This window comes from Engraulis encrasicolus, chromosome 12 (assembly GCF_034702125.1).
Source record: "Engraulis encrasicolus isolate BLACKSEA-1 chromosome 12, IST_EnEncr_1.0, whole genome shotgun sequence".
Classification (NCBI taxonomy): domain Eukaryota; kingdom Metazoa; phylum Chordata; class Actinopteri; order Clupeiformes; family Engraulidae; genus Engraulis; species Engraulis encrasicolus.
In genome coordinates, this window is record NC_085868.1 from 45,631,165 (window position 1) to 45,657,957 (window position 26,793).

The 26,793-nt window shown below is 43.0% G+C and overlaps 1 protein-coding gene across 2 annotated transcripts; it reads left to right on the forward strand.

Annotated features, from left to right (window-relative positions):
• The first annotated feature begins 18,317 nt into the window (after nucleotides 1-18,317).
• On the forward strand, nucleotides 18,318-26,106 carry mnx2b (motor neuron and pancreas homeobox 2b). Of its 2 annotated transcripts, XM_063212755.1 has the most exons (4): nucleotides 18,318-18,759; nucleotides 23,591-23,614; nucleotides 24,593-24,753; nucleotides 25,687-26,106. In XM_063212755.1, exons 1-4 carry the CDS (start codon nucleotides 18,318-18,320, stop codon nucleotides 26,104-26,106), a joined length of 1,047 nt encoding a protein of 348 aa, XP_063068825.1. The 2 variants fall into 2 exon arrangements, with proteins under 2 accessions (XP_063068825.1, XP_063068824.1); XM_063212754.1 differs by lacking the exon at nucleotides 23,591-23,614 and having other exon boundaries at nucleotides 18,318-18,762.
• Nucleotides 26,107-26,793: the final 687 nt, after the last annotated feature.

A 26,793-nucleotide genomic window follows, 5' to 3' on the forward strand; every position in this document is an offset into this window, starting at 1 on the left:
CATTTTGCAAAAAGGCCAATCTTGGTCAAATGTCACTATGCCAAAGGAGGTGGTGCTTTGCGATGCTGTTTTACTTTAAGCTGTTGTGTGATAGAGCCCAATATACTTGAAAATTCTTTATCAGGAGTAAATCAATCTTTCTGTCCTGAATTATACTAAACGTCAACATTTTCCAGAGGACAGCCTTTGAAACTAGTGTTGCCAAAAAAATCAGTCGAATTCGCTATTGGCTTGCTGAAAAGTCGCTAGAAGTCGCTAGATGACGTCATGCCATTACGTATGACGTCACAACGTCACGCATGCCACGCTGATCTGATCTGTAGAAAACGTGCCCGCATGCCTACGTTCATAAGATCAGAGCTAACCTGCAGCCCTGCTCAACAGTGGGAAACGCTTCTGATGGCGGCACAGTTACAATTATGTTGAAAAACAATGATTTTGTCACCGAAAAGGTAACCAGGGATGGCAAATAGGGGGGGGCAGCCGATATACCGCCATTCCGACAGTATTTGATTGTGATTCAGAACCATTCCGAGTCATTTGAACATTGTTGCAAGTGCTTAAAGGCGTGTGAACAACGTTCTAACTCAATTGACATTTGCAACAATGTTGCTACATGAGCGGAAGTGGAGAGAGTGACAGCGCAATTACAGGATTAGTGTATAATTTAGTGTCTAATTTTGTCACGGTCTAAATGCCCTTACAGGTAGGGTCTGAAAACAGTGCCTGCAAGCTGGAAAAATGGTTCCTGCAATAAAAAGTCAATGTCGGAATGGCGATATGTCTGAATGGCGGTATGTAACCGGCAAATAGTTGCTAAATCTAGTGACAAAGTCGCTAATTTGGCAACACTGTTGAAACATAGGATGACTGGGATGGAGGATGTCTTTCATTATCCTTTTTCCTCCAGTCTTTGATCTTCTTGTATACTCTGTCTCCTAAAGCTCTGGGAGGATGGTCCTAGTGGTTTAAAATGATTTACGGACACATACACACACGCGAATTTGCAAACTTCGCCATTCATTCCTATGAGAGAGGCGAAGGCAAGCGAAAGCAAGCGAAAGCAAGCAATGGCAAGCGAAAGCAAGCGAACAGGAGCGAAGTGAAGTGAAATTATTAAAGAATGTTTAATGTTATGCAAATGAGGAGCGAATTCGCCTGCCGCGGCCCAATCAAATCAACAACATAACTGTTCTATTCCATTTGATTCGCTGCGACGACCTGATAACAGTTAAATTTCGCCTCTCATCGCTTCGCTTGCTTCGCCTCCTATGTGTCCCTACCGTTATGCAATTATGTTTGAGGAATCAAGGTATGCTACATACTCTACATACTGAAGGAACAAACTAAAGAATGCTAAGAAGAAAAGAAGATGAAAAAATAAAAGAGAGAGAGAGAGAGAGAGGTGAGAGTTAAAGGAGAGTAAAAGAAGGGAGGTGAGAGTAATTACTGTAAATGAGTAGTAGATGCGGTTGCAGACAGTGGAGGCTTCAAAGTCATGACATGACAAGTCACACTAGGAACAAGATAAGATGTGCAAACCGTGTGTGTGTGTGTGCGTGCGTGCGAGCTTGCGTGCGTGTGTGTGGTGAAGAGAGAGAGAGAGTATGAGGTGGATGCGGTTAGTTAGTGCAGTAGATAGATAGGCGGATTGCAGGGTGAAAGTAATTACGGCTTGTTCTGCGATAAGGACTGTTTATCTACGGGGCCGGGCATACAATGGGGCCCTTGTCGGGAACAGTAAAACCTCGCCGTCGGGAGGGGGCCGCGGTCGGCAAAGTGAAGCCCAGCGCGGCCAGGGCCGGATTAATGCACAGGCTAGATATGGCTGCAGCCTGGGGGCCCCCACCTGCCAGGGGGCCCCTGATCGGTCAAAAGTAAAAAAAAAAAAATTGCAGAATTATGACAATGTTGCAGTATTTCATCTGTCTTGCTGAGTAGAGTTGGTATATTATCCTTCATTCGTAGCTCATAATTATGAGACTGTCTTCGTAAATTTGTTGTGAAATTTGCTTCTCAGGGGGCCCCACAGCAACCTGTAGCCAAAGGGCCCCAGACCATCTTAATCCGGCCCTGAGCGCGGCCCTGTCATTAGGGGGGTCATAAAGCACACGGTGCTCTCAGCTGGGTGTGAAGGGAAGGGAGAGGAAAGAATAGAGCCTTTGTTGCCGACACGACACGGGAGGAAAAAAGAAAACAGCTGCGATGCTGCTGATCAGGTTCAGGTTGACCTAGGTGTGTGTGTGTGTGTGTGTGTGTGTGTGTGTGTGTGTGTGTGTGTGTGTGAGATAGAGTGAGAGGGAGAGAGAGAGAGATAGTGTATGTGTGACTGTGTGAGACAGAGAGAGGGAGTACATAGACAGAGAGAAGGACAGTGTGTGTGTTTGAGAGAGACAGAGACAGTAAGAGATTGTCTTCTCAAAAGCCAAGCATCACCAAGTGTTCACTGTAAGTGCACTCTCTAATCTCCACTGCCAAGAACTGTTTGCACTATGAGACTTGCACCTCCAACTATGCTGCTAAATGCTAGACCACTGGACTACAATGGACCATGTTGGACAGCACAGTTTGACTTTTGTATTCCACTTTTGGACTCTACCTGCACTACCCTACAAGAACACACACACATTACATTACATTGCATTTGGCAGACGCTTTATAACCAAAGCGACTTTCAGAAGAGGACATAATCAAGCCAACATCACAAGCAAATACAAAGTGCACAGGAGATATACAGAACAAAAAGTGCAATTACAAAGAGGGGTTAGTTTTTTTTTTTTTTTTTTTTTTAAATAATAAAGAGGAAATAATGAGAACACACACACACAAACACACACTCACAAACTAAACTAAACTAAACATAATGTCAGGATTCTGCCCTGGGGCAAGGCCAGTTCAATCATTAGTCTAGTAGATTCTCTCGAAAGAGGAATGTCTTTAGTTGTTTCTTGAAGGCTGCAAGAGAGGTGCTTAGTCTTGCTGCCTCTGGGAGACTGTTCCACCACTTGGGAACCACAACGGAGAACAATCTTGACTGGGAGTACCTAGAGCGACTGGATGGCAGAGCCAGACGGCTTGTGTTGGATGAGCGCAGATCTCTTCCAGTAACATAAGGCGTTAGTAGGTCCTTCAGATAAGCTGGGGCCGTTCCTGTGATGGTTTTGTAGGCAAGGGTCAATGCCTTGTGCTTGATCCGGGCGGCGATCGGTAACCAGTGCAACTCAATAAATAGAGGAGTAACATGGGTCCTTTTGGGTTGATTGAAAATCAACCGTGCCGCCGCATTCTGGATCATCTGCGATGAGGCTTTAGCGCACAAGCAGGTAGACCTGTCATGAGTGAGTTGCAGTAGTCAACGCGGGACAGGACCGTGGCCTGGACCAGTCGTTGTGTAGAATATTGTGTCAGCACAGGTCTGATATTCCGTACGTTGGACATCTGGATTCGACAGGTTCGGGTGACCGAGTTGATGTAGTTGGAACATGACAGCTCATCATCAATCATGACGCCAAGGTTTTTGGCGACTTTGTTTGGGGTCACGATGGTGGAGCCTATCTTGAGGTTGATGTTGTGACTGAGCGGCTCTTTAGCTGGGATCACCAGGAGCTCTGTCTTGGCCAGGTTCAGCTGTAGGTGGTGGTCCTTCATCCATGTTGACAAGTCGGTGAGGCAGGCAGATATGCGTTCCGAAACCGTGGTGTCCTCTGGACGGAACGACAGGTACATCTGGGTGTCATCAGCATAGCAGTGGTAGGAGAACCCATGTGTTTGAATGACACGTCCCAGAGAGGAGGTGTATATTGCAAACTGAAGGGGTCCCAGCACTGATCCTTGGGGTATGCTTGGGTGTGAGTCGTAGACAGTTTCCCTTGCCATGACACACTGAAGGTGCATCCAGAGAGGTAGGAGTTGAACCATGAGTGGACAACGCCTGTGATTCCCATGGCTGTGAGTATCCTCAGGAGGATCTTGTGGTTGACTGTGTCAAAGGCTGCAGACAGGTCTAGTAGTATGAGGACCGAGGATAGTCCTTCCGTTCTTGCAGTCCTTAGAGCTTCAGTCACTGAGAGTAACACAGTTTCAGTTGAATGTCCACTTCTGAAACCAGATCGTTTTGGGTCCAGTAATCCATTCTGGTTTAGGAAGTTGGTGACCTGCTTTGCAGCTGCCCTTTCTAGCGTCTTGGATAGGAAGGGAAGCAGTGAGACAGGTCTGTAGTTTTCGACATGAGCAGGGTTCAGTGTAGGCTTCTTCAGTAGTGGTGTCACCCTTGCTTGTTTGAAGGCGGAGGGGACAGTGCCGGAGGAGAGTGAGGAGTTCATGATGGATGTGATTGCTGGGACCACTGTTTGGGCAATATCCTGAAGAGGGTTCATGGGCACTGGGTCTAGTAGGCAGGTAGTGGGACGGCTTCTTGTGATGAGTTTGGAAACGTCTTCTTCAGAGAGCAGAGTGAATTCATGAAGTGTTGCAGGAGTCGCCGTGTTTTCCAGGGGGGTGTCTTCTGGGCGGGAGGGTGGTTCACAGAATTGCTTGCTAATATTTGCCGTCTTTTCCGTGAAGAAAGGTGGCAAAGTTGTCCGGGTTTAAGGTCTATGGGTGCAGGAGGGGGGGGAGGGTTGAGCAGTGACTTGAATGTAGAAAACAACTTACGTGGGTCTGTAGTGTTGCTGATCTTGTCGTTGTAGTAGGTCGTCTTGGCAGCTGTTACAGAGGCGGAGAAGGAAGCTAGTAGAGATCTAAGTTTTTCGAGGTCAGATGGGTTGCGGGTTTTGCGCCATTTCCTTTCTGCCGCTCTGAGGGTGGTACGTAGAGCTCGGATGGTCTCTGTCAGCCATGGTCGCGGTTGTGAAGGTCTTGCAGGTTTAGTGACTAGTGGGCAGAGGTTGTCGAGGCAGGAGGTCAGTGTGGAGCTGAGCGAATCTGTAGCAGTGTCAACATCGAGTGAGGAGAGCACAGTTGCTGAGGGCAAGGCATCTGCCACCACTGATGCAAAGCTAGTGCGTGACAGGTTGCGTAGATTCCGCCTATATGTGACCAAGGTGTGACCAAGGTGTATGTGACACACACACACACACACGCACGCACGCACGCACACACACACACACAGACGCACACACACACACACAGTACCAGGGACTGCACCTTACCTGCACTACCTCAGTCCTGGAACCTACCACTTGTATTGTTATTATACTGTTACTTTCACTGTTATTATTTCTATTATTGTAGTGTCTACATTCTTTATTTATCTTATCTCTGTTACATGTTTAATGCTAATGAATGTTAAATGTTAATGTTAATGTTGAATGTTAAATGCTGAATATTAAATTTTAAAGGTTCATTTGTACTGTATTTATTATTGTCCATTGTTACCAGTCCATCACTGCTACCTGTCCTGTCTTGCACTTTATGTCAGTCTGAAAAATGACAGTTTTGTATATGTCTTGTCCTGTCATGGTATGAGAAAACGTAATTTCATTGTTCTTTGTATATCTTGTGCATAATATGATGAAAGTGACAATAAAAGCTGACTTGACTTAACTTGACTTATAGGCTACATTTTCACATCAATCCCAGCCATAATACTTTAGTGCTACTCTCATACTACTTGAAAATGATTACAGCTTTTCATTTCCATGCCTGCACTCATTTAAGCACACTGAAATGGGTTAAGCAAATGTGACTATTGAGATCCAAACAGAAGTCAGGTTTCTTATAAATGAGCTATTAGATAATATGCAGGATGTACTACAGAGAATCTTCACTGACAAGTTAAAGTGGTAGTTCGCTATTTTAGACATTAAGCCCTGTTTGTGTGACTTCTGGGGTGAAGTAGAGATGTTCTCATCACAATTTTGACATTTGGTGCTGAACGGAGCATTTGGGTATTCAAGACTGCAGCCCCCCCACCTTTACATTGACTCCAATGAAGCACTCAAGCAATCGATCATAAAATGGCATTAAACTTTCGTTTGCAGAGACATGAAACTCACCGAGTGGTCAGAGGTGGGCAGCGATACGTTGGCTCGAAAATCACCGCGAAATACGCTTCCAGAGAAGATATATTCATTATTGTCCGTCTTCATTGATTGTATTGGTTTGACTAGTATTACTCCGCGCGACCGGAAATGGGGGTGCGTTTGTTTACGTTACTATCTATGGTTTGTATGCAAGCTGTAGTTTTTGTAGCCAGTCCCGCTCAAAGATAGCCGTTCTACCTCGCTCCTTGATGTCTACTTAAACAACACACTATCGCTACCTACTGGCTGGATGTCTACTGCTATTCAACGGCATCTGGGGAAAAATAGGTCCGCCAAATGCTAAACAACAGTTAGAAGGCATATTTCGCTGCAATTTTCGGGTCAATTTATCGCTGTCTACCACTGACCACACGGTGAGTTCCATGTCTTCTCAAACAAAAGTTAAATGCCATTTTATAATCGATTGCTTGAGTGCTCTATTGGAGTCAATGTAAAGGTGGGGGGGCTGCAGTCTTGGATACCCAAATGCTCCGTTCAGCACCAAATGTCAAAACTGTGATGAGAACATCTCTACTTCACCCCAGAAGTCACACAAACAGGGCTTAATGTCTAAAATAGCGAACTACCACTTTAAAGGAACAGTCCACCATGTTTCAATAGCAAAGTGTGTTCTTCTCTGACCTGAGATGAGCTCCTCCCGACCTGCCTCATCTTCGGACGCGCCCCCTCAGCAACGCCCGCGGCTCAAACTCGTGAGCATTAGCTTGGCTCAGCTTTGCCGACGGCCAGCATTCGGTGCCATAAGTTAGAAGTGACCAAATTGTTCCACATGTTCCCTATTTAAACATCCCTGCACGACTAGTAAACCGATCCAAAAGTTGTTGCACAAAATGAAACGTGGCGATTTCCTATCTAGATAAAGAAATGGCAATGTAATGAAAGGTGAACCGAATGCTGTCCGTCGGCAAAGCTGAGCCAAGCTAATGCTAACGAGTTTGGGCCTCGCACGTTGACTGGAAGATGAGGCAGGTAGGGAGGAGCTCATCTCAGGGAAAAGCACACTTAATTATTGCAACACGGTGGACTGTTCCTTTAAGCATAATCTTTTTTGCCCTTAATATGAATCCATTTAACTTTCAGGTTCAACCAAGCGTTAACATTCTAAAATATTTTGCATACTCTGCCCTCTACTCTACATAAGTGTTAGTCCTTGTTGTGGCCCTCATGTTTTTTGATGGAGTGAAATATGCTGTAGATTCTGTCTTACTATCTGTTTGACTCCCTTAGGAAGGCCAGATGGCCGAAACATGTCTACTGCTCGACACAGCGCGACTGGGCCGCCACGTTTTGCTTTGCAATTGAGCTGTGTCGTAACTATTCGAAAAGCAAAAAGTGGCGGCCGAGTCACACTTTGTTGAGCTGTAGGCCTACCAGAAAACCGCCATTGGAAAAGAGGCAATAGTATTGAAAGGTTTCTGAAACCAAGCCATGTAATAAAGGCTTTTTTTGATAGACATCTCAAAGTTATGCTTTAGATTCCTTGGTTGATGTCACCATTGTGGTGGCAGTATGTGTTTTCATTTCTCGATGTCACTGTTGCGGTGGCGGTATGTGTATTGGTTTGTCGATGTCACCGGTGCAGTGGTGGCGGTATGTGCATTACGGCCAGGGGTGACAGACATATGGCCCCCGCCTCCCCGCGGGCCGGGGTGCCCCCCTCTATACTCTGCGTGCCAGCGCTGGCATAAGTTACAGCTCAAGGCTCATCAAGCGAGGTTCAATATTAGTTAATGAATGACGGGCACAGGCAGAGGCAAAAAAAAAACCCACCACAAGCAGGACTAATAAATTACCTTTATCTGCTTAATGAGACGACATTAATTAGGGTCCCAAGGTCCGGCCGGGGAACCGGGTGATTTATCGAGCCTCTCTAACGGTGTGGGAATTAGGCTAATTAACGGGCGAACGGCGAGATGATTTTTACTTCATAAAAAGGCCATTGTGCACCCAAACCATTTATCAACTCAAGCAGGCGGGAAGAGGACAGCAATGGCGAGGCCGGGTTTTCTGCCCCATCTACAGTGTATTATGGAGCTGATGCACTAGCCAGGCCGTGCCCTCCTAGTGACACAACTCCTTCAGCGTTGCTACTAGTCAGGTCAAGAGCAATGCGAGTACTTTCTGAGCTCCCAAAAAATCAGGAACTCCTCACACTTTGTCTGAGACCAGTCAACCAGTAGCAAACCTGCGGAGGCGGCCAGACGGGTCAACCATGCCATTTGGGAAATGTTAATTGTTATGCTCTTGGTCAGACCAAGTCTCGAAGAGATTTGAAAGTCGATGATAATCAGGCTTCTGATACATGCAATAAGATGACAACCTGGACAAGCCTACATTAGTGTTTCATTCCATGAACCTGCATGCATAAATTAATGCAGTAGGGTCAGGTATCTGAGAGTGAAAGCCCACCTGGGAAACTCCATCTTCCATTGGCACTGTGACACAGCACTCCACATCATACAAGTGCACAATGCACACAACAAAATTGCATTCATGCCTCACCAGTGCAAGGGGGGGCATTAATGGTGCAGAGCACTGGTTAATTACTCCCCCCACCAACCTGGTGGGTCGGGAGTCGAACTGGCAACCTTTAGGCTATTAGTCTGACACCCTAACCGCTTATGACTCGTATATAAAAACGCACCTGCTCATGGGAAAAACCTGTGGCTCACTGGTTCAAAAGTTGGTCTTCTTTTTTCATTAAAGTAGGTTGCTCTGCCAAAGTACATTTGAATGATGTGGGCCTTCGGCGTTGGGGGATGTTATTCGCCCCGTCAGGAAATACTTTCCTATAGTCACGTGTGGACAATACATTATCCCTTACATAAAACCAAGACTTTACTGTTGGATCAGAGATAGTGGATCGGATACTAGTATCAGATTGGAATGTTTGTTTCAAAGACATCTCTACAGAATGAATGTATTGCATTCCGGTTAGCTCTCAACTTAAAAGTCCATTCATTTATGAAAATATCATACACTGCAAAAAAACGTACATGCATCTAACTACACACATTCTTACACTTACGTAAATGTGTGAACATGTTCCAGATCAAAGGCGTCTGATTGCCCCTACAGGGCCTAATCACAGCCTTATCAGGATTATTCTTACACCAGCAGTTCCATCATTTAATTAATTATTGATTTATAAATTGATTAATAAAAAGGCCAGGATTAATAAACAAGGCTCAGAGGGCCAGAGGTCCTAAGGGACCAGAACAAACTCAACCCTCTCACCGCCATCTCCACGGGGGCTTCACATAAGTAAGGATTGCCTGATGAAGGTCTAGTACCGAAACGTCGTTTATTAAAGAAAGAACAGCGAAATGGTCAGTGTGCGGGAGTTTCTTTAAACTATTGCTGAGTGACCCATGGTGCCGTCTCCGACGCACCTGCCAGCTGAGGTGTGCGAAAAAAGCCGAAGTTCAACGGCTTCACATAAGTTACCAGGTGGCATAGATGCGTGCGTATACATACAGTAGGCCTATGGAGGCTAAAACACCCCATAAAGGATGCCCTACCTTTGTTTAGTGGATGTTGATATTTTTTTACCCAGGTACTTTTTTTCATATATAAAAGGCATGTAGTTTTGTGCCATTGTGAAATGTCCAAGCAGTACAAGGATGATCTGTGAGGAAATGCATGCTGTGAATACAGGTATGGCAAGTGAAAACAAACTTGTGAATCCCAGGAAGACAGGGGAGGACAATCCCTGAAAGTCGGCAAGCCCTGCCAGTACTATGCAGTATATGAGTGATTCTACGATTCGACTGCACTTTTAAGTCCATGGATTTTATTTGCCAATTCCACTAACTGTTAGCTGCATCCAATGATGTTTTGGACATTAGCACACATTTATCTTTCATATAATACAGAAAGTGTAGTAATGGCATTATTTCCCTCAGCAAGAATGAATATTGGTTTTAGTCGTTTTCATGCCGTCCTGTTTTCCAAATGTCAGATTCAGTCTTCATATTAGCATGTAAAGAAACTTGTTTTGCCCAAGACGATTGCAAATGTTGATTCACAGTAATCATCACAATATGACAAAACTGTCAGAAAGACCACTGTGCTTTCCATTATACATGAAATTTGCCATTTTGTGTGTGTCTACGAAAACTGTGTTAACCGTGTCACGGTGTGAAACCCCCTCCATAAATCAGTAATGGTTTGGTCTTAGGCCATACGAATAACATCACGTGATGTCATAACCTCTTTGGCAGGGTATGGGAAGACTTTTTGGTAAATTTCGAGTTCCATCCTTCCATAATTTAATCCATTCTTTTTCATGTTCTCATAGCAGGAAAATTGCCTGTCAACTGTGTTATCAACATATTCATAAGAATTTGAATTAGAAATCACATGTAGAAAAACAGATAAAGCATACAAATACATTAATTGATTAAGGCGTTGTGGTGGAACTTCTGAGGTCCTCAGTTAGCACAACACCATAAAAATGGCTGAGATGTCAAGCCGTGTTGCCGTCAATGGTGTTACGCATCTATGACAGTTGAGGAGGAGTATGTTTTTGCCAATCTATCTCCATATTGACCGACAAACAAACAAAATAATTTGTGTTCTATGGAGATGGGTTTGTCTGCTCTGTTTTTTCCTCCTTAAAAAGTGCTGATTTGTTCCCCTGCACTGTTGACCGTAACACAGTTGAGTAACACGGTTGACTGTTTTGAAGGTGTTTTTGTGCTATTGATCCCTTCAGGGTTTATTAAGTTTATGCCTCGAGATCAGCGTCCCTGCGTCGTGATGCAGTGAGCCGCGCAGTTAACGGAGTGAAGCCCCCCCCCCATCACGCAGGTACTCTGGGGCACCTCCCCAAAATTGTGTCTCGACGCAGGGAGTGATGCAGACAGCGACGGCGTGAAGGGCGAAAATAGGTCTCTGACTGGTCCTCACAACCAGCCTGTTCTGTCGTCGAGTCGAGAACAAGCTACTTCCATGTTCTAACCTTCGTCGGTCTACGGACTGTGAGCTCTTCATTGAATAAGTTGCCCGTGCTTTGTCGTTTGATTTATTTACACGAACCAAAGACAACACGTGCGCTTGCGACGCTGAAGTTATTTGGACAGTTGAACAGTGGTTTCGAGGTCGAGGAAACATTCCGCTTCGTGTGACCTATCCTGGACAAATGAGCCACTTCTTTGTTTCAAACTACTCGCTGGCTGCCAGTGCGATCAAAAATGCACGTGACATATAGATTTAATGTTTCATTTTCATTTTCGTCGAGTCTGTGAAGCTAAAAAACAACCGACACGTCTAGGTTACTCTTTAAATAGAAGGCAGTTTGAGCGTGAAATGACATTGCGCAGACCGCGCTTCAAAACAGGGCATAAACCAAAATTAACTGCATCATGGCTGGGACAAGCTCACTCCGTGGCACTGAAAGGAAGTATAACCCGCCCTTTATGTGTTGGAAAAATCTTATGAACAGACACTAGGGATTATCTCTGGAGAAGAAAGTCTTGTGTAAGGAGGGTGACTAAATTCAAATCACACGTCACAGGGGTTTATAATGAAAAATGTGTCAGTCTGTATCACAGTGAATCATAAAATCCTACTTATGAAGCTCAACAATCACATTTTCTATATCAGCTGCACAGATTAATGACATTATTGTTAAGGGACATAAGCACTTTCAAACGTATGTTGTTTCAACTCTGTAGTATTTTTATATATGTTTGAAATGACATAGTATTTGTCCATAACACTGTTGACAAAATAATCAAGCAAATGTTCGCTTTCATTAGAGTATTTATCAAATGATTTAAGATTAAGCTTGGCAATTTGTTTGTTTGGAAACTTAAATATATACACTATGTAAACATCTAGGTCATTTTGTTGAAAAAAAAATACTGATAATTGACATTTTGCTTTTGCCAAAAGTGCAGTCGAATCGTAGAATCACTCATATGCTACTTTGGTTAACAGATCAATGATGTTCGTCAGGGTGGTGCAACCACAGTGGCTTGTATATATCTGTTATGTTTTCCAAGTTTAGCTAAGAAGTATATTCATTGTACATTAAATTACCAATTTATAATTCCTTTATGGACATTAACTGTGGTTGTATCAGCTGACGTCTGCTTTTTTAAAATTATTATTATTATTATTATTTTTAAAAAGCCTATTATTTCTTCATACTCCTGGTGTTTAGTCATTTTATTTACAAGGGCTACATTTCAAAATGGAACAGAAATCCAACGTGATGCTTCTACTGCCTCTCTGAGCTCCACACTCAAGTTAAAAATAAAAACAAGAATGCTGACTCTTGGATATAATAATGCTGATGATGCAAGGAAGGACAAGGCGTGGGATAGTCAAACGGTTGAGCTCAAATCACTCAAGAGCTGTGGTAATGATTGAAAAATATGCCCATAATCGTTGATAAGGTCCTTTGATGTACCGTGGATGTAATTGGTACTACATTTTATAGTCATGGCATTAATTGATAAACTTTGACTTTGCTCTGATAGAGGTGAGATGAATCCAAAACTAATGTTCATAGAAAGTGGTTCAAGGGTTTGTAATAGAAAGAGACATGGACTAGCCTATATTGTATTATTATTTATTTTTTTGTTGAAAATTCATTTATATTCATTACTGCCAACTCAGCAGAGAAATGTGCCATACATAACACAATATTTACCTCATTGTGGCCCTTATAAAGTGTGGCCCTTTTAATTTATCTGTGTTATACATAGGCAGCTTGCTGTTTTTAGTATGTGCCTGCAATCCATGTATCTTTATTCTTTTGCTTGACACAGTTACCCTCTCCAGGCCTGCTCTCCCCATGCATGCATGCACGCACGCACGCACGCGCGCACACACACACACACACACACACACACACACACACACACACACACACACACACACACACACACACACACACACACACACACACACACACACACACACACACACACACACACAATTCGTTGTATGACCAGCTCATGTAAAGAAATTGACAATAAAGCCGACTTGACTTGACACACACACACACACACACACACACACACACACACACACACACACACACACCATATTCTGATTAGCCTACAGAGAACACCTCCCCAGCATACCATTGCAGCCACACACTAAACTGATAACCAATCACACTCTTGTCAGGAGCACCCCTTGCTTCTGTCACCATTTCCGTCAATCAAACTTCTCTTCCTCCCAATTTCTCATCTGTTGTCCTCTCCAGTCTCCAATCCTTGTGCACCACCACCCCCGTTACGCTCGCTCCCTCGTTACATACATTACATAGAAGAGAGAATATTGTGCAACGTTTTAACAGACACGACCGAATGATTGTTGTTCAGAGGGATGTAACATCGATGTAATTACTTATTTTCCCTGAATATCTTCTTCTGGCTGACTAATGTACCCTCTCTGACTGTATGGCCTGGCCTGCTCATCACCTGATACAGACGAACACCGAACTCCAAGTTACAATGTCATCAGTGTTAATATAACTAGAGATGTCCCGATCCAGGTTTTTGCACTTCCGATCCGATACCGATATTTTATTTCACTTCCGATCCGATACCGATACCGGCCGATACCGATACCGGCCTATCGGAGTATTTAAATTGAAAGTTATTTAGCCTACTTACTTTCTTGTCACACTCATGGTGAAAAGGGGTTTACTCTTGATAACAACTATCCAGCTGAATTAGGTGAATTTGAGTAATACACAATGGTTTGTACTGAGAAACCTGTTAAATACAAATTAGGCAAAATAATACTCAATTAACTACACAAACAAAAATGCCACCAGTGCTCTACTCTTGAACCAGATTCCAAGGAAACCATTGAAAATCCATCAGTGCAAATAATATTCTAAACTGTAAGTGAATGCTTATTCAAGCAGTTGAAGTATTCATCTGTTTTCCATGCAAAGGTGGATTTTTTTGTAGGCTGCCAGCATGTTGACAATTCAGGACGAGTTTACATTTAACATAGACAAAAAAGTAGGCCTAAAGAAAATTCCAAGACACACAGTAGACTAGTAGGCCCTCTCATATGCCCAAAGTAGCCTAAGATCCTCCATCATTATGCCATAGGTAGCCTAATACAGCCTAGATTAATGCCAATAAACAACAATCACAACTTAACAACTGCTACAAATTAATCAAAATGGAATTAGATAAATATCTAAAATAAATCATAAACTAATTTGGACACAACCACTGTCCAGTAGGCTACTATAATATTTATTTACTCAGGTCAGTGGACACAATAACATTTAACAATACCATTTTCTACCGTATGCTTTTGCTCCTCCATGTGAATTAGCACATCCTTAATTTAACATCTGCTTAGCATTTTAGCAAGACGGCATTGTCCATGAAACACTCACACGCGTACACACTCACACGTCGTGGGACAGAAAGGGAGCGGTAACTTAGTGGCTGGGCAACAAACAAACTTTGGGGGATGAGAGGAAAGCGCCTCGGAGAGAAGCATGTGAAATCTGAATGTTCAGTGTTTGTAGCCAAACATTAGCGCTTGTTACTGAAATGCCATCTGAAACGCAGGCAGAGTGGCATGAAGCGCGCAATTCTGTGTGTCTGGACTGTTCACGGACACTCAGGACAGTTTAAAGCTTTTTGAAACCACAGACTGAAAAACTTACGTTGCCTGCGCTTGTGAGAGCCGAATGAGAGCTAAGCAGTTGCTCCCACGTGTGTGCTGACGAGAGCTGAAGGTGTGCTGGAAAATGCGGACCGGAGTTTAAGAACAACCACAGTAAAAACTGGAATGGATTGCGGGTGAGCCGGAAAACACGGACCGGACTTTGAAAAAAATGGATTCTGGATCGGATTTGGATCGGATTTTTTCGTGCTTGCCGATCCGATCCCGATACGCATTTTTTTTCCTATATCGGCGGCCGATCCGATCCAGATATCGGATCGGGACATCCCTAATATAATCTGTAACTGAAAATCATTCGCATTATGTTTTCAGACACATAGCCTACAAAGAGAGAGAGAGAGAGAGAGAGAGAGAGAGAGAGAGAGAGAGAGAGAGAGAGAGAGAGAGAGCGCTATTGGCCTTCATAACCAACCTGTGCGCGTGCTTGCAGGGCTTCGCGCCCAAACCTGAGCCATGGCACACGACACGTGCCACCAGCATTGATTCAATTTAATTTGTGAACCTCTGTCACGCAGTGCCAATGACGGATTTACCAGTAGCCTGGGCGGCCTATTTAAATTACTTTTAAATCATAAAACCGGCGAAACGGGCGTGTGGTGGTGATGTGTGTGTGTGTGTGTGTTGGGGGGGGGGGGTTTGGGCTGGTTGGGGCGTTTTGGAATATGCGGAAAGCACTTGGCTGCTGCCGTTGATTTCCCTTGAGCAAATTAGCTCTATATCACCGCCGACGACAGGCAGTAATCTGGCCGATAGGACACGAAGGGTATAGGGGCGTATTCCTCGCAGGTGTCACCGCTCCAATCTTCTTGGGTCAGACGTTAACAGAAACATTCCCAATGTCTGTGGGTTGTTGATTCATCCAATCTGCAGTGGATTTGTGTTTCTCGCCTATAGTCAGTATCGTAAACAATGCCAGACCATCACAAGGCGAGCTTTAAAAAGATACAGAATAACGCGAAGGTCCCTTTCATTTGAAGGCATGTTGAGCCACAGGCTGCATTGAAGCATGAGCATCACCCAGCTAGGAATAGTCAAGCATCTCAACGTGCAGTTCACGAATTTATTTGTTATACGCCTCTAGCGTGTTGTTATGTCTCACATAACGTCCTAATGATGACACCATTTCTTGAACGTATGTCCTATGCTAAGGCCTACGTTTTTTTTGTTGGTGTGGGTTTTTTTGTTGATGTATTTTCATTTTTATTTTATTTATTTTATTTTTTTACCTCGTCCGTAAAGAATTTCCAAAATATTGTATGGATATTTACATTGTCCCATAATTGTGAGTTTCAGACACTGCGTAATTTTCACTATGATGACGAAGCAAAATTTGTATTTAGTTGGTTCTGTAAGGCAAGACTGTCGCGTTAAGCACCAGGGTCAACGCAGTAGCCCATTTCTATTTCTGATAGGTTTGACTCTTATTTTACATCAAGACTATCTCAGTAGGCCTGTATTTGAAGTTTGTCCACCCACTACATCCACATTTCCAATACCTGCATTTATTCTGGAGGTTAGTGTAACACAGGATTGTGTTTATTCTGGGGGTTAGAGTAGTTTAATAGACACAGGATTGTGTTGTGTTTGCGTTGGTTATTGTTGCGCCAGTGCACCAGACCTCTAGAGAAAAAAAACGGATGCGTAATTTGGCAGTCCATTACATTTTTTGGAGGTTAATTTCTCTGATAAAACACACTTCGAAAGGATAGGCTACTTTTTGTACTAAAACATTTATATATTACATTATATTACATTAGACTATATAATATTATAATATGGGTTGCTATTATATTAGTAGCCTTGTTTCCAACCCAATAATGAAAATAGCCACTGAAAACACACACACACACACACACACACACACACACACACACACACACACACACACACACACACACACACACACACACACACACACACACACACACACACACAGAGTAATATTGGCTCTGTTATAAACACCTGGATTATGCTCTATTTTGTAAAGCTATGGAGTGCGTAAACTAATGCGCAAAGAGGTACTAAAATCGCCCCTCACGTTTTATCCATATTAATTAAATTAAGCATTCTTAAATTCATGAATAATATGCAAGTGTTCTGTGTCAGTGTTATTTTGTGGCCAGTTTGTTGTGTTAAACGAATAAACTCAAGTAAAAAAGAATCAAGCCTGTTTTAAAATCAGCTGTCTTGTGCAGTGGCAATGTGCACAATTCCTGCTGCGTGCACACGATGATTCAATCACATTTAGGCCTACCTAATGTACAATTTGACAGCATGTGTATAATTCCAGATCATTAAATTTCAGCAGCCTACCTGGAAATTCTGCTTTTAAAATAAGCAAGTCGTTAATATTATACACAATTATATAAGTATATTCTAAATCACTTTCTTTATTACAAGCCTATATTATATTTATTTCGTGTATAACATTATTTCTTGATTTATTATTATTATTATTATTATTATTATTATTATTATTATTCACGAGGTTATAGTACACTAGTGGTGTAGTTGTTCTTGATATTGTCAAATAATATTATCCTTGTAAAATGGCACAAAAAAGGCATCCATATATTTATATTTATTGTGCCGATGTAAATGGGGGAAAACATAATGTGTGTAGCCTTCTTCGGAGCATAAACATCACCATGCTCTGAATTCCGAATGCAATCTCACTTTCCTAGGGGGAAATAATGCTGAACCCACATGCTCAAATATGTATTCGGGTGGTAATCACTCGAACCACGCCTCTCAAAGCACAAACGCCGAAAACAGTTTTACACTTAAATGAGCAGTGATGTGTTTAAACCGTATGGCAGGTGCTGCCGTTGTCCCTCTGTTCTAAGCAGAGAGTGGACTGACTAGCCCACTCATAAACGCTTTGGTTGCGCAGCACGCGTCTCTGACAAAAAGGCGGTGCGTGCGCTTTGGGAATCATGAGCGGACTCGACAAACGAGAGCGTAATTAGCTGATTAAAAAAAAACTGTCTAGTGATCTAACGCCCGCGGCACAAGCGAACTAGCCAATCATAGGCCAGATGAACTTTGGGTGGGATTCGAATGACACGACTGGAGGTGTGGAAAACGGCGTTTGCGAGACAGGTTACACACTACGTGTCAAGTGAAACCGAAGATTATCCAACAACTGTCTGCAGAATCCAAAGCGGAATCAGGCAGCTATGCAGTGGCACGGTATTGAGTTTTTGCGCAATTTTTGGTAGGCCTCTTCATATGGAAGGTCTTAACATATTTACAAAGTTCTCTAATTCAAGTGTTTTAGATAGTTTATGCGCATTGTTGCGCGTTTTTTCGCGAACCGAATCATGAACAGCTTTACTCATACTTCTCACACCCGGACATACTGAAGTAAGAACTCAGTCTACTTGTGAAACATTTCATGCATGCTGCCTTCCAAACGTGATAGCCAACGACCTGAAGTGATTCTTCATTGCTGTTGAAGAAATGGTTACAGAGAAACACTATTCTGTAACTCTACCCTGAAGAGTTTCATCTCTCAACTGCGAGTTGAGAACAAGAGCCGCAAAAAAGACGTTCAAGGTGTGTCTGCTTCTTTTACTCCCGGCCAAGGGCAGACAGATGGAAAGATCCAAAAACTTTCGAATAGACGCCCTATTGGCAGACGACACGCACCGGTCCAGTCGCGATCTCTCACCGGGACTGAGCAATGACAGTCCAGCGGGGAGCCCCGTGTCCTGCCGGCGTGCCGACACCCCATCTCCGCGAGGAACACCCGCTGGTATCCAGCTTCAGACTGGAATTATACCCAAACCGGGTCTACTGAATCTGTCTCATACCGGACTCGCCTCGTTACAGCAGGGGGCAATACCAGGCATGTACCCTACCCACATGTACCCCTTATCGGCTCTAGGGGGGCAGCACCCCGCCTTTGCCTACTCTGGATTCACCCAGCTTGCCCATCCATACCCAGAGCACCTGAAAGCGGCGACGATGGCAGGCTCTTTCCCACTGGAACACTGGATACGTGCCGGGATCATGGTCCCTCGACTGCCTGACTTTGGCGGTAAGTTGGTTTAACGCGCCACCATCACTGTGGAAACGCACGCAAACACACACGGACACACACACACACACACACACACACACACGGAGAAAGTGATGGAGAGAGAGATAGATTTCAGTTTATGTGCAAGGCATATTGTCGCACCTTGGTTTGGGAATTTGTTTTCAATCGTTTTCATGGCGTTAAGTGTATTTTACATTAATGCTGCAGGCACATTCATATCCGAGTTAAGACACACACACACACACACACACACACACACACACACACACACACACACACACACACACACACACACACACACACACACACACACAGGCTGGGGCCGTTCTCTTTGAAGTCTGAAGCAGCGTTTTACGCAAACATAATAGCATCTACATCTGATACTACAGTGCCCATAAAGCACAGTGAGATAACCTGACCTGGTTGAAAAGGTATAACTGTAAATATATAGCCCTCATATTCTCAACTTGAATGCATGAAAACTAAGGCCAATCTATCCAAACTGCCGCTGGTGCTTGTTCAACAATCTGTCAAAGAGAGTTGACATTCGGTAAGAGTACATATAAATTAATCTATCATAAAAGAATTGGACTTTTTTTTATCTCGGACTAAAGGTGTGTTTGATCACTTTACAACCACTTCCAAGGCATTGAAGCTAATCGCTTCAAAGTGTTGTAAAGACACTTATTGTTCCTGAATCAAAGGTGAGGAACACACACACACACACACACACACACACACACACACACACACACACACACACACACACACACACACACACACACACACACACACACACACACACACACAGACACACACACACACACACTACCTTAGAAGCAGACAGTTAATATTTAAGCAAATATTCCAGACATTGGTAATCACATTTTGATCTTTTATTAAACAGAAAGTGTGTTTGAACTGCAGCATAGAGGAAGTGCTGTTGAAAAGAGCAAAACTGAAATGTTTATTTTCGGTTAAATCTTTTGATGGGTCTGTTGTTGGATTCCGAGATACTGCAGATGGAAGGGATCAAAGTGACTAAAAAATTAAACAAAAAAATATCTTTTTAGTGCCATTAAACAATGTAAGTGTAGAATATTTGGTAACTTTATTTCAGGCGCCATACAAGACTAACTTTTTGGCCTTAATGCATAAAGGTCAGAAGAGGTAACACATCTTTTTTTTTTTCTCTTTATTCCACTTTTGGCAACTTTGACCCTATGAAATCAACTCCAAACCACACCCATCTAAATGTATTTCTTAGGGGGAAAAAAAACTTCTCCAGCGAGATTTAGTGTGAAGCATTTACAGTGTCCTCCATAATTATTGGCACCCCTGGTTGAGATGTGTTTTTTAGCTTCCAATTATTTTATTTTTTTTCTAAATAATATGGGACCTTAATGGAAAAAAAGAGAAAAATCCAACCTTCAATTCAAGTGCATTTATTCAGTGGGGAAAAAATCCCACATAAAGAAATAATTATTTGACATCAAATAATGTGTGTCACAATTATTAGCACCCCTGGTGTTAATATTTTGTACAACCCCCTTTTGCCAACAAAACAGCACCTAATCTTCTCCTATAATGTTTCACAAGATGGGAAAAGACAGAAAGAGGGATCTTCAGCCATTCCTCTTTGCAGAATCTCTCTAAATCATCCAGAGACCTGGGTCCTCTCCTCTGTACTCTCCTCTTCAGCTCACCCCACAGGTTCTCAATGGGGTTGAGGTCAGGGGACTGAGATGGCCATGGGAGGAGCTTGATTTTGTGTCTGGTGAACCATTTCTGTGTAGATTTGGCCATATGTTTAGGGTCATTGTCTTGCTGAAAGACCCAGTGACGACCCAGCTTCAGCTTTCGGGCAGAGGGCAACAGATTTTGATTTAAAATGTCCTGGTATTTCAAAGCATTCATGATGCCATGCACCCTAACAAGGTTCCCAGGGCCTTTGGAAGCGAAACAGCCCCACAGCATCACTGACCCACCCCCATACTTCACAGTGGGTATGAGGTGCTTTTCAGCATGCGCATCTTTCGTGGTACGCCAGACCCACTTAGAGTGTTTGTTGCCAAAAAGCTCAATCTTGGTCTCATCTGACCAAAGCACACGGTCCCAGTTGAAGCCCCAATACCGCTTGGCGAACTCCAGACGCTTGCGTTTATGATTGTGAGTGAGGAAAGGTTTTCTCCGTGCATGCCTCCCAAACAGCTTGTTGGCGTGTAGACAGTGCCTGATGGTTGATTTGGAGACTTTGTGACCCCAGGATGCTACCATTTGTTGTAATTCTGTAACAGTGAGCTTTGGAGATCTTTTGATTTCTCTTACCATCCTCCTCACTGTGCGTGGTGGCAAAATAAACTTGGGTCCTCGTCCAGGCTTGTTTACCACTGTTCCAGTTGTTTTGAACTTCTTAATTATTCCTCTCACAGTGGATATGGGCAGCTGCAGCTGAGTGGCAATCTTCTTGTAGCCTCTGCCTGACCTGTGAAGGTCGACGCACATCTGCCTCACTTGTATGCTGTGTTCCTTTGTCTTTCCCATGTTTAAGAGTGGATAAGAGAAATGGCCTCAGTGTCACGTCATATTTATACCCCAGGGAAACAGGAAGTGATGAATTACTAATTAAATGTTCCTACATGTAAACTACTGTAGAAATGACAGAAATGCTTCAATTATATTTATTTCCTGGGAATTGTTAAGGGTGCCAATAATTGTGGAACAGGTGATTTAATGAAAAATAATTATTTTTTAGTCAGGGATTTTTTTATTTTCTTACAATTCATTTGAGTTGAAGGCTACATTTTCCTACAATTTTCAGTGTGACAGTATTCTTCTGCAATAAACACTGAATTTATTTTAAGGCTTTTAACACATCTCAACCAGGGGTGCCAATAATTATGGAGGGCACTGTATAATTTATTTTAGTGGTGGGCCGTTATCGGCGTTAACGTGCTGCGATAATGTGAGACTCTTGTCGCGCGACAAAGAAAATATCGCACGTTAATCTATTTTCAAAATATGGATTTGAGGTTTGGGGATGCGCGTCACCATAGCGTTCGATTGACAGACGCTTTTAGACTGCCCTCCAGTCGCTTCGCCTCTCCAGCTGTTGCTCAGCAGACCTACTTAATATGAACAGTGTTTGCATGCTGTAAATATTAATCTCTCTGCCGTGGTAGGTGTTGTTTTAGTGCTTTTTCATAAGTGGTAGACTAGAGAGACGTTATTGTTTGAGGTGAAGCAGCCCGACATAGCCTACATTTCCTCAGGCATTTCATGGAACACAAACAACAGTCCTGTTCCAGAGAATTTGCCTGTGCCATAATTGCAAAACATTCCGTTTGATATACATTTTGAAGATTGTCAAACTGAAACTGTCAATATCTACTGTCGCTGAATGTTTGTGTTATGATCGCGCATTTGCGACTCATGTTTGTCAGACGGTATTTTAATACACTTCGCGGTTGTTGCGCTTAATAAAGCCAATCTCGCGGTCGTCGCGCTTGACTTTTTTTTTGCAAACTGAATTCATTTGGAGTTGTAACTCCGCTGGCATTCTAACGCAGAGAACAACTGTCAGGTTTAGGCCAAATCGATGTGGGCCAGTGCTTTAGGGTCTAGAACTAGCTCTAGAAATCTAGTAGCCTGGCTCTGACTTTGCTGTACCTGCTGCGCAGCTCCTCCCTCTCTAAAGGAGCCGCTGCCCTTTTTACAGTCAGTGGCAGATTCATTCTCTCTCTCTCTCTCTCTCTCTCTCTCTCTCTCTCTCTCTCTCTCTCTCTCTCTCTCTCTCTCTCTCTCCCCATTAGAAATGCTGAATTGTTGAGGTCATTTTGTTTAAATATTCTAAATGTTTGATAGCCCTATAGATTTATCTGTATTTGCCTCTACAATTTATAGCAATGTTCATTTTGAAATGTCAGTATATTATGACTGTAAATGCTTCCTAACATACTCGAAACACTTTTCAAATATTGCTTTTTTTTTCATCGCCAAATATCAACCATATCTTTGATGATGAGATGCATTTTGGAAAAAAGAGATGTCTAATGCGCCATCTTAAGAAACCCCCCTAGGTTTTTTTTCGTCATTATTTCGCTAGCGTGCCTATTCTGAATGAGCCATTTTGATATAGATTAATCTAGATTAATCTAGATTAATTTCATAATTACAGTGAGATTAATCTAGATTAAAAAAAATAATCTATGCCCACCCCTAATTTATTTCTCAATAAACGTCAAATGCGTAAAAGTTGTCTTTGTGTGGGGTGAAACTACATAAACAAACACCTTAAACATTCTGTAGTTCATCAATAAAATACCAAAAGCGTTCATCGGATTTTCATTAAGTTAATGGCGTGCTCTGGCATTTTATGACTTAACAGCCTAGCTACTTGTGTCCTCACGTCAACAATAAAGCCAAGGAAAGCTATTACTGTTAATGATAGTGGGCAAATTTGTGTGTGTGTGTGTGTGTGTGTGTGTGTGTGTGTGTGTGTGTGTGTGTGTGTGTGTGTGTGTGTGTGTGTGTGTGTGTGTGTGTGTGTGAGAGAGAGAGAGAGAGAGAGCGAGAGAGAGAGTAATCCCGTATACCTATAGGCGCCTCAAAGTCCTTGGCATTTTATAAAAGACACAAAAATCCAATAAAATATCGACATGAATAACATGTTCTCTCATGAATGGTCTTAAACTTTTATTCCCGAGTGCATTAACAGCTACTTTTCCTGCTCATCAAATCGTATCATAATCGTTTCTGTGAATTACTATGTTGGATGTTCAGAGGCACTAACTATAAAAGCAGAATATCTTAAATCTTGTGAAAGATTGCCTCGGCTCTCTAAAGCTTTGTTGGAGAAGAAAGAAAGAGGGAGGGAGATGAGAGATGTTTTATACGCTTCACAGGAAAACTTCAAAGTCATGCCATTTAAATGGCCAGAGCAGATCATAATTCATCTGAATTTTATCATGGTCACTTGTACTCATCATAGTCTCACCAAGGCCTACTTTGAGGTAGATGGAAGACTTACCAACACCACAACCAACAGTCCTATCAGTTTATTCACACGGTCATACAGCAAGCCTTCTGGGATTCTAAATGAGAAAGTGTTTGTTTGTGCACATCACACATGTGCAGGTGATGGACCAAAAACATAACTGAACAGTAGCTAATAATGAAGATTTATGCACTGATAAATGCTCCTAAATGTGACGTTATTGTGCACTTTGATAAAAGAAAAATGTGTCCAAAACTAGTGTCACTGACACTGGCGAGTGTCAGTACTACCTTACAGTTTTTCTCAATTGGTTTTGTACATTTCTCGAATCTTACTCGCATTTTGCAAAACATCACGTTCATTTCCAAAAAATATTTAACAAGTGGCAAAACACCATGGATGACCTGCAAAACCCAATCTCTTGCTCAAAACCCTTGGCCAATCTCTCAAAACTAGGTTTTTGTGTCTGCGAACGTGTCAGAGCCATCAAAATGTTATGTCACTGTGTAAATGTTTTGGGGGGTGAGATCTTTCATGGATTATCATAACAAAGCATTTTGCAGAACACGACAAAATCAATTGATAATATACAAAAACACTGAGAATTGTACACAACCATTTGCATGGTGATGAAAGCATTTGCTAAATGCTGAAAACTACGAGAAACGTATTTTACCATGTGCACAGGTAACAGCAGGAAGTCACAATTGAACAAGAAGTTTTGAGAATGATTATTCTGTTGTGAGAAATGTACAAAACCAATTGAGAAAAACTGTAATCACTTATTTTCGCTTATAATATTTGATAAATGTTTTGTTCTTCTCTCTAAAGGGTCTGCACAGGCAGGGCTGATGGGAAAGTGTCGTCGGCCGCGGACGGCCTTCACGAGCCAGCAGCTGCTGGAGCTTGAGAACCAGTTCAAGCTCAACAAGTACCTGTCACGGCCCAAACGCTTCGAGGTGGCCACCTCCCTCATGCTCACCGAGACACAGGTGAGGCCCCATGTCATAGATGGAGGGGTGGGGAACCCATGTCTCGAGGGCCCTTGTTTTATCCGCCCCCGACATAATTTCAATGTTATGCAGCTTCACATGAAATATAACATATTTAGTAAAGGAATCGTAGAAATTGGGAGGTCAAGGGGGCGTTTGTTCAGAAAAGGCTGAGAACTGCTGAGATAGAGGGAGAGAAGACATGAAGAAATGATTGGCAGATAGATACACGATATACAGAACACATCACATAGATAGATAGATAGATAGATAGATAGATAGATAGATAGATAGATAGATAGATAGATAGATAGATAGATAGATAGATAGATAGATAGATAGATAGATTAAACTTAATTGTGTGTTTGTGGTTGTACTGTGGTGCGTTAAGCTAATACAACACATAACACACACGGGCAGATTGCCGCTGGGGTCACAGTTTCGAATCTGGCCTGCGTCATTTCCCAAACCCATCCCCAGTCAACTCTCAGTCATTTCTTCACTCCCGAAGCCATCCTACCGAAGCACACATGCAGAAAAATATTCATGAAGTAATAATAATTGTAATAATAACTATTTGCGATGACACTTTATTTCAATGGTTCACTATTACAGTGGATCTACCACATTAGGTACAGTGTAATAACCAGTGTAACAATACTTAATATTATGTAATACCAGTGTAATACCATGTACCAACCCTAATTCAAACCCTAACCCTAATCCTACATGTAAGAACAAAATTGGTAAATGGTGTTACACTGATATTACGGTACTGTATTAAATATTGTTTCACTGGTTATTAGACTGTAGCTAATGTGGTAGACCCACTGTTATAGTGAACCATTAAAATAAAGTGTAACCCTGTTTTCATTTGAATATTAACTGTATTAAAAACTGTATGTTTGTGTGTTTGTGTTTGCGTGACATCAGGTGAAGATCTGGTTCCAGAATCGGAGGATGAAGTGGAAGCGTAGCCGCAAGGCCAAGGAGCAGGCCGCCCAATTGGAGGCCGAGAGGCAGCGTGGAGGAGGCGGCGCCCAGACCAAGCAGGCCAATGAGAAAGCAGCAGGGGAGGGCCGGAGGGCGGGACTTATGAATCACAACGACTTGGATGAGGACGATGGGGAGGAGGAGGAAGAGGAAGATGATGAGGAAGAGGAGGAGGAGGAGGAAGAGGATCGACGTCGTCATCGTGGCTACACGGTCGATATGTCAACCACTACCATGCCTCGGCCTGGGGACTTCATACAGTCCGGTGTGGAGGTGGGTTACCAGTCACACAGTCCCTTCTCCGAAGACGACATGGACGGTGTGGATGTGCCCGACAGGAAGATTGGAGCTGGCTTGTGATTGGACAGAGGAAGACTGTCATTGTTGTTGTTCTGAGCCAATGGGAAAAAGGTTCACAAGTCGGCTCATGTCCTGTCATCATGTGGAACAATTTGTCTATCTCTCTCTCTCTGTTTGCTGCCTACACACACACACACACACACACACACACACACACACACACACACACACACACACACACACACACACACACACACACACAGACACACAGACACACACACACACACAGTGGCGAAGGTCACGATTTGTGGTGCATATTTTCCTTCGGACTTCCCCATAATCATTTACACTTGCACCAAAGCGAAAAGGTTTACGTAGACACATTATGGCTCAGTATACAGTATCTACACTCCCTCTCTCTCGCGCGCGCACACACACACACACATGCATGCACGCACGCACGCACGCACACACGCACACACAGTATACAGTGTCTACGCTCTCTCTCTCTCTCTCTCTCTCTCTCTCTCTCTCTCTCTTGTGCCTGCACACACACACACACAAACAAACTTACACACACACACACACGTGCACCAAGTACACACACGTGCACCAAGTACACACACACACACACACACACACACACACACACACACACACACACACACACACACACACACACACACACACACACACACACACACACACACACACACACACACACACACACACACACACACATCTTGC

Coding starts and splice junctions, on each gene's coding strand:
- mnx2b (XM_063212755.1), top strand. CDS start 18,318: ATGGAAAGATCCAAAAACTTTCGAATAGACGCCCTATTGGCAGACGAC. Junction 18,760..23,590: donor CCCTCGACTGCCTGACTTTG/GCGGTAAGTTGG, acceptor ATCTTGTGAAAG/ATTGCCTCGGCTCTCTAAAG. Junction 23,615..24,592: donor CCTCGGCTCTCTAAAGCTTT/GTTGGAGAAGAA, acceptor TTCTCTCTAAAG/GGTCTGCACAGGCAGGGCTG.